Raw genomic sequence first — 8,050 nt, forward strand, 5'->3', positions numbered from 1 at the left:
GGCTATGTCCCTGCGAGATGCCCAGGAGAATGGGTATAAATATTCAAAATAAACACACACACACACACACACACACACACACCCCTCTGTACTCAAGGGTTTCGAATAGCTGCGTCTGCTTGGAGCAGGAGATGCAAAGCTTTGCAGACCTACAGTCTGACCTACATGGGATGCAGTTCTTATCTGCTTTCTATGCGCTGTCGAGATGGCTTTGACTTGTGCTGCTCCTGTGAATGAGAGACCTAAAGAGTCATCCGCAGCCCTGCTCAAGTCTTCATAGGATCATAGAGTTGGGAGAGACCCCAAGAAGGGCCCTGATCCAGTCCAACCCCCTTCTGCCATGTAGGAACTCACCATCAAAGCATCCCCATTGAGAGATGGCCAGCTGTGGCTTCCTTGGCAGAGTCTACCCATCTGCACTGTACTCTTCCTCTTTTCCTACTGCCTTCTCCTTTGCCAAACATCACTGTCCTCTCTATATGCAAAGGGATCTTGTAGTGACTTTGAGACTAACTGAAAGAAAGAAGTTGGTAGCATGAGCTTTCACAGACTTCAGCCTCCTTCCTCAGATGCATTTGGCCCAAGTCTACGAAAGCTCATGCTACCAACTTCTATCTTTCAGTTAGTCTCAAAGGTGCTGCAAGACCCTTTGCATAATGATTTTATAGACAAACACAACTATGGCTTTGAACTGTCCATTCTAATGATCTGGCCAAAGAACTACAGCCTCAGGTGGCTTCTAAGGAGAGTCCATGCTCAAATGCTCCTGGGCCCATTTCCCCACAGCCTTTTCCCAGTTCCCTACAGCCTTACAGACATGCTTACTTCCCCAGATCTGCAGCCAGTCCCAGGATTAAACCCTGGTCAAATGCCTCCTGGTGCGAGAGGCCAACACCAGCCCTACTTGCAGCCCTGGCACATCCCTGGGTTTTTCTTCTAATCCTGCAGTGTTCCTACTAAGCACCACTTGCTCCCACCCCTCCCCAAACCTACTCACTTCCAGAAGGCTTCACTGGCGCTGACCCGGGAGATGTTGACCAACGACATGTTCTGAAAGACAACAACGACATGTTCTGAAAGCCCCCCTTTAAGCTGGAACCCCTGGGAGCCTGTTTTTTTATGCCTGGCTCCCTGTGGACTTGGGGGGGGGGGCAGCATAAGAAACTTTGCTGCCAGAAGCATTTCTGTTGTGCAGCACAAGAGGTACCCCCCAGAATCCTTTCTGGAGTTGCAGAGGTTCTTGAGAGCCCAGGGCATGAAGGACCACTGGTATCCTTCCCCCTTTTACATATGCACCTGAGGCTGGCAAAGGTGGGCATTCTGTGGGGCATCACAAGACCAGGGCAAAGGGCTCTGCAGGGACATGCCCAGGTAATAGAAAGTCCAGGCAATGATGACATTGTAGTAGAGCGAGACCAGCGAGGAGACCAGCAGCATCCCAATGCCGATCCCTGAGGAGGAGGAAAAGAAAGAGAGGGTCAGAGGTGGGCACCTGTTGCCTATATGGCTTGGGTCCAGCTTACTTGCGGGAATGCCTTCTTCCATACAGTCCACCCCATGCACTTAGGTCCTTTGGGAAAAACTTACTGCAGCCAATAGAGACATGGCTGGCTGTGGTCTCCTAGAGGGCCTTTTCACCAGCCACTCCTAAATTATGGAATGGCCTCTCGGAGGAGATCTGACATATCACCAATCTGGCCAGCCGCCAAGACAGATCTCTTCTGACAAGCCTTCCCTGATTGATCCATCCGACCTCATTGATGGCCCCAAGTTGTCTCGCCTCTGTTGATTCTTTTAAATGATTTATACTGTATAATATTTGATGTGATGTAATTATATGGATTTGTCTAATGCAAGGGGGGGATAATGGGATTTATTTTATTGTATTACATGTTTTTATGAGGTAAGCCGCCTTAATCTTATTGAAGAGGTGAGATAGAAATAATAATAATGATGATGATGATGATGATGATGATGATGATGATGATGATGTGCCCCACTGGAGGAGGAGCTCATTCGCCAACTGAAGCTGAGATCCCACATGGCTGAATGCAGCATAAGAGTGCTGCATGTTCCCAGGACTCATTGTTGCGGTGCGACAACCCATCCACCCCATTTTGTTAGAATCCTAGAATCCTAGAGTTGGAAGAGACCACAAGGGCCACCCAGTCCAACCCCATTCTGCCCCAGTAAACCCCATGATAGGATTGCCTTAGAAACAACTTGAAGGCACACAACAATAAGAAGAAATGAGACCCATGAAGTGTTTATGAAGCACTTAAATGACTGTGTCTTATGAGGCCAACCAGGCGGAAAACAGGATAAGCCTAATTTTGGAGAGGGACCAATTCTGGCAGCATCTGTTGCAGGAGGCCTCAGGAATAATGGTCCTTGCATGGAGTAGGAAGCGTCACTGAGTGGGGATTTACGTCGGTGCAAGTGCCATTGGATTGTCCTGTTAGTTAATGAATGGAGGCAGATTAAAAAGTCAGATTGTTGTTGTGGCGGAGATAAGAGCCACAGGGGAGAAACTGCCAGTGATAATAGGAGGGTGGATGCCAGGTGCAGAGAAAGCATTGGATCTATTTGGCTTTTTAATCCATGTGGCGGGATCTGTGCAGCTGGAATATCTATTTTTCGGGGGGGGGGGGACAGGACAAGGCAGATAGCAGGATAAAGTCGGCCCTCCTTATCAATGGGTTTTTTATCCATAGATTTAAGGATCCACAGCTTGAAAATATTCCAAAAAAGGATAAATTCCAAATAGCAAACTTTGATTTTCCATTTTACATAAGGGACACCATTTTGCCCTGCCATTATATTTAATGGGACACGAACATCCATGGATTTTGTTATCCACAGGGGAGTCCTGGAGCCAAACCCCAACGGATAACAAGATCCCGCTGTTATTTTGGAACACCAGTTATTTGTACATTTGTTGCAGAGTTCTCCCTTGTTGGGCCATGATAACCAATACGCTCTTAAAGGCACTGAAAGAAATGCAGATTTTCTAGCCCACACAGCTGTTTTTTAATGCATTTTTATTCCTTCTTGGCTCCCCAAAAGTTTCCAACAGAAGACCCCCAAAAGAATGCACCCCACATACAGAGTACCTTTTAACAAGGGGCAGCACTTCCAGACAGTGATGGGTCCAGCGGCGCCATATTGACCCAGACTGAGCTCCATCAGGAAGAGGGGAAGCCCCGTGAAGAGCAGCATGATGGAGTATGGGATCAGGAACACCCCTGCAAGGTGGGACAGGTGAGGGAAGAGACATCCACAAGCCAGAAGGTCAGTCAATTGACTATTAGTATTTTAATCAAAATATTTCAGATTTGCAAAGGCATTTTGTAGCACCTTTGAGACGAACAGAGCAAGAGACGTTGTGCCATGAGTGTTCGTAGACTAGGGCTGCATCTGCACTGCAGAATTCATGCAGTTTCACACTGCTTTAACTGTCATTGCTCCATGCTATGGAATCCTGGGATTTATAGTTTGTTCTGGCACCCGAGCTCTCTGACAGAGAAGGATAAATGTCTCACAGAACTACAAATCCAAGAATTCCACAGTGTCAAACAGCATTAATTCTGCAATGTAGATGCAGTCTGGGTCTACTTCCTAGGTTGCGCCATGCATCTCCATTCCCTTGATCTGGACATTATACATCTATTGATGCAGCCTGCAATCGCATTGGCCTTTTTAGCTGCCATGTCGCACTGTTGACTCATGTTCAACTTATGGTCTACTTGGACCCCTAGATCCCTTTCACATATAGAAGTCTCCTTAAGCCAGGTCTCCCCCATCATATAGCTATGCATTTCATTTTTTCTGCCCTCTGGAGCAGCAGACAGCAAGCTTGCTCCATCTTCTACCTGATATCTCTTCAAATGCATAAACGTGGCTGAATCATGTCACCTCTACATCTTTTCATTTCCAAGCTAAACACCCTCAGCACCCTAAGCTACTCTTTATAGGGCTTGGTTTCTAGACCATCAGCCATCTTGGTCACCCCTCACAAAGTGGGTCATTATTCTAGCCTTGCCTCCCCCTGGCCACTGAAACACCCATTTCCCCAAAGTGTCCAGACATCCTTCTATTCTGGCCAGAAGGAATTCCAAAATTCCCTCCATTTTGAGAAGCATGAAGTTACAGTTGCTGTATATTAGTGTTTCGAGCATTTATTTTGTGACGTCCTATATTTTTTATTTAATGTCCTTAATTTTGCGGTGCCTTGTCCTCCTTTGCGGTCAGGACATCTGTTCACCTTGCTCTTTTCCAAAACAGACACTTAGAGCAAACCTACATCCCATCCTTCAGCACCCCAAAGCCTACGAAAACAACTCACCTCCTCCATTGCGATAGCAGAGGTATGGGAACCGCCACACGTTCCCTAGACCCACGCAGTATCCGACGCAGGAGAGGAGGAATTCGTATTTGCCACCCCAGGTCTCCCTTGGAGGGCTGGCTTCAGGGGCCACCGGCGTCACAGGTTCGGTGTGGAAAGGGGTCTGCGGCTGGGTCGGGATGGTGGCGGCAGATGAGGGGCAGACATCCAGAACAGCCCCATTTGGCTGGGCATCATTTCCCTGGGGCTGCAGGAGAAGGAGAAAGGGCAACATTAACAAGTTGTAAGCCACTCTGAGAGCATTTCTGAAGAGTAGGGTATAAATGTTGTTGTTGTTCTGTGCCTTGAAGTCATTTCTGACTTATGATGACCCAAATGCAAACCCATCACGGGGTTTTCTTGGCAAGATTTGTTCACAGGTTTGCTGTTGTCTTTCCCTGAGGCTGAGAGAGTGTGACTTGCCCAAAGTCTCCTGGTGGGTTTCATGGTTGAACCCTGGTCTCCAGAGCCATAGTCCAACACTCAACCCACTAAGCCTGACTGGCTCCCAGGGCATAAGTACAATAAGTAAATGAAATAAAACAGACAGGGCAAAAGGGTGGCTACTCAGACCGAAATGCCCGAGAGAGCGAGGGCATCACTGAGGGCTTTTTTGGATAGCAGGGAAAGAAGACGAGGAGAAGAGGAAGCAAGAGGGCCTTCAGCAATGTGGGGAGAGAAGGAAAAGGGGGACACACAATCCCCACTGCCGTCACAGACATGTTTGGCAAGGACGCCAGACTTTGACCATAGAATTGTGCTGGAGGAGCGACAAATGCCCAGCAGAGCGTCCTGTCTTCCAGTGCGACTTTTGGTTAAAATTGACCACAGAGTTGTGTCGGAAGACCTAGATATTCCTAGAGAAAACATATTAATAAAGTCCATGAATAATCAAATCTGCAAATGTCAAAACCGCAAACATGGAGCAACAAGTGTATTTACTTGTAAAGTAGTCCCCAGGGAACCTGGGAGATTGTGTGTGTGTGTATTCACACCTGAACAGGAGGAGCCAGAGAGTCTGTTTTTGGGCAACTTGTTCAACAGGCTCTTTCTGTGTGTTCATGCGCAATGCACAACACAAACGCTGGAGTAGAAAAGCAGAAAAAGCACTCCCACCCCCCAAAAATATGTGCCGGATCCTTTTGAGGCTATGGAGAAGCATGAGGAAATTCCTCTGCATTGCATTGCATTGCATTGCAAGACAAACAGAAAGTTTTCTAAGGGCAAACGTTTGCTTGACTGCACTTTAAGACCAGAGGGGCTTTATGGCTGAGTTTTTCTTGTTTTATGAGCGTATTTCACTCACCCCAACCGTGCAGAGGGCAGCCTCAGGGGCTGGCCTGGGTTTTAAACCCATCGGCAAATGAAAGGCCCTTGGTTATGCAAGAGAAACATTGAGCAATGCCAGCCAACTTAAAAGAGACAGAGCAGCTGAAGAGAGACTTGGCAGCAGTGCTCTTCTCAGGAGCATGCAAGTCTCCTCTTATGCAGAGTTCATAGAATCCATAGAGTTGGAAGGGGACCCAAAAGGTCATCCAATCCAACTCCATTTGGCCACGCAAGAAGATACCATCCAAGCAGAAAGCCATTGGGCAGAACAGAACCAGGCATTTAGAATCAAAGGGCCATCCAGTCCAACACTTTTACCATGCAAGAAGACACCGTCAAAGACAATTGACCATTCAGCCTCTGTTTAAGAACAGCCTCCAAAGAAGGAGATTCTACCAGCATCCGAGGCAGCAGCATCTTCCATTGTCAAACAGCTCCGACCGTCAGGAAGTTCTTCCTAAGGTCTAAATGGAATCTCTTTTCCTGCAGCTGGAACCCTTTGCTCCATGTCCTATTCTCTGGAGCAGCAGAAAACAAGCTCAATCCATAATCAACATGGGCTATCATATCCCCTCTTAACCTTCTCTTTTCCAGGCTAAACATAGCGATAGAATCATAGAATCCTAGAGTTGGAAGAGACCGCAAATTATGGCAACCCTACGCAAGGGGCATCCAGTCCAACCCCATTCTGCCATGCAGGAACTCTCAATCAAAGCATCCCCAACACATGGCCATCCAGCCTCTGTTTAAAGACCTCCAAGGAAGGAGACTCCACCACTCTCCAAGGCAGCATCTTTCATCATTGAACATCTTTTACTGTCATGAAGTTCCTCCTAATGTTGAGGTGGAATCTCTTTTCCTGGAGCTAGGCTCCATTGTGTCCTTTCTCTGGAGCAGCAGAAAACAAGTTTGCTCCCTCCTCAATATGACATCCCTTCAAGTATTTCAAAAGGGCTATCATATCGCCTCTTAACCTTCTCTTCTCCAGGCTAAACATACCCAGCTCCCTAAGCTGCTCCTCTTAAGGCATTATGGCTTCCAGACCTTCTTGCTCCCAAAGATGCAAACAAAGAGGAGGTACCCAGAGGCTGCCTTTCAAACATTGGCAGGGCACCTGCTTCACCTCTCCCCTTCAGTGCCATGCTCCTTGCAAACACACAGCAATAGTATATACTGGTTATGGGAAGCCCTCCAATGATTCAAAAGCAAAGTGGGAATCCAAAGCTTTGCCACTTCCAGTAAAGGCAGCCTCTTCTGACCTTCTAATTGCAATAACCTCTTACTGCTTTGCACAGTTAACATGGAGAAAACCAACAAAGGAGAGAAATGGCTGCATGTTTCGGTTCTCTCAGGCCGGGATCTTCTGTCGCACCAGAGAAACTCAAACATTTTAAGCAAATAAGTGGATTTAGACCTCTGAGAGGGAAAAAGCAGAGCTGGGTAGCGTCCGATCAATACTCTGGAAGGTTCATTAACCTTTCAAGCAGTCCTCCAACACTGTCCCTTTCTGCAACCCCAATGTGCCCTAGTTCTTCCAGATCCAGGATAAGACTGTATCACATGAAAAATGAGGCTGTTTTAAGCTGGTTCTCATTCACCTTAGCATCCATTTATTTGTCTTCTTAATTTTTCCATGGTACTTGCAGTACTTTCCTCCAGCACCACATTCCAAATGAGGCCATCTTCTTCCTGCTCAGCTATCAGAGCTCTAAGATTCAAATTACAATAGCCTCAGTTTTGATCATTAAATTAAAATTAAAACAAAAACTTTTATTTATACCCTGCTTTTCTGATACAAAAGCAATCAAAGCGGCTTACATCATCTTGGCTTCCGGGGAGAGTTCTGGTTTGATCTGTTCCAGGACCCCTTTCTTTGCCCTTTTAGCTGCTATCCATGGGATCCTGGAAGCGCTCTTCTCCAGCACCACATCTCCAATGAGATGATTTTCTTCTTATCCGCTTTCTTCACTATCCAGATCGCACATCCAAACATGGTGATGGGGAACACTCTGGCTTGAACAATTCTAATTTTGGTGCTCAGTTGTATGTCTTCACTCTTTAAGATCTTTTCTAGCTTTTTCATGGCTGCCCTTCCCATTCCTAGTCTCCTGATTTCGTGACTGCGGTCTCCGTTCTGACTGATGTTTGGCCCAACTCTTCTACATAGTATAGCTGAGTGGGGGATTAATGGACCTTGTCACCCTCATAAGTAACTAGTCCTCTTCATAGTCCATCCACCAAAGATGTAATACCAGAGGGTTCAGAAGAGGGTTGCATTCAGGACACCTGGAGATCAAACACTGTTGCTTACAACCAGGAGAAGAGCAAAGTACACAG

The 8,050-nt window shown here is 46.8% G+C and overlaps 1 protein-coding gene across 1 annotated transcript in view; it reads right to left on the bottom strand.

Moving 5' to 3' along the window:
* Nucleotides 1-4,589, bottom strand: part of LOC121925101 (sodium-dependent proline transporter-like) — a 27,216-nt gene extending 22,627 nt beyond the window's left edge. Inside the window, exons 1-5 of the mRNA XM_042456862.1 lie at nt 4,346-4,589; nt 3,114-3,245; nt 1,297-1,451; nt 998-1,050; nt 826-835 (exon numbers count right to left, since the gene is read on the bottom strand). Coding sequence (XP_042312796.1) covers nt 826-835; nt 998-1,050; nt 1,297-1,451; nt 3,114-3,219 — 324 coding nt within the window. The 5' untranslated portion in view covers nt 3,220-3,245; nt 4,346-4,589. The remainder of the gene's footprint in view (nt 1-825; nt 836-997; nt 1,051-1,296; nt 1,452-3,113; nt 3,246-4,345) is intronic.
* Between the last annotated feature and the right edge of the window lie 3,461 nt (nt 4,590-8,050).

Source organism: Sceloporus undulatus, chromosome 3 (genome assembly GCF_019175285.1).
Source record: "Sceloporus undulatus isolate JIND9_A2432 ecotype Alabama chromosome 3, SceUnd_v1.1, whole genome shotgun sequence".
Classification (NCBI taxonomy): Eukaryota; Metazoa; Chordata; class Lepidosauria; order Squamata; family Phrynosomatidae; genus Sceloporus; species Sceloporus undulatus.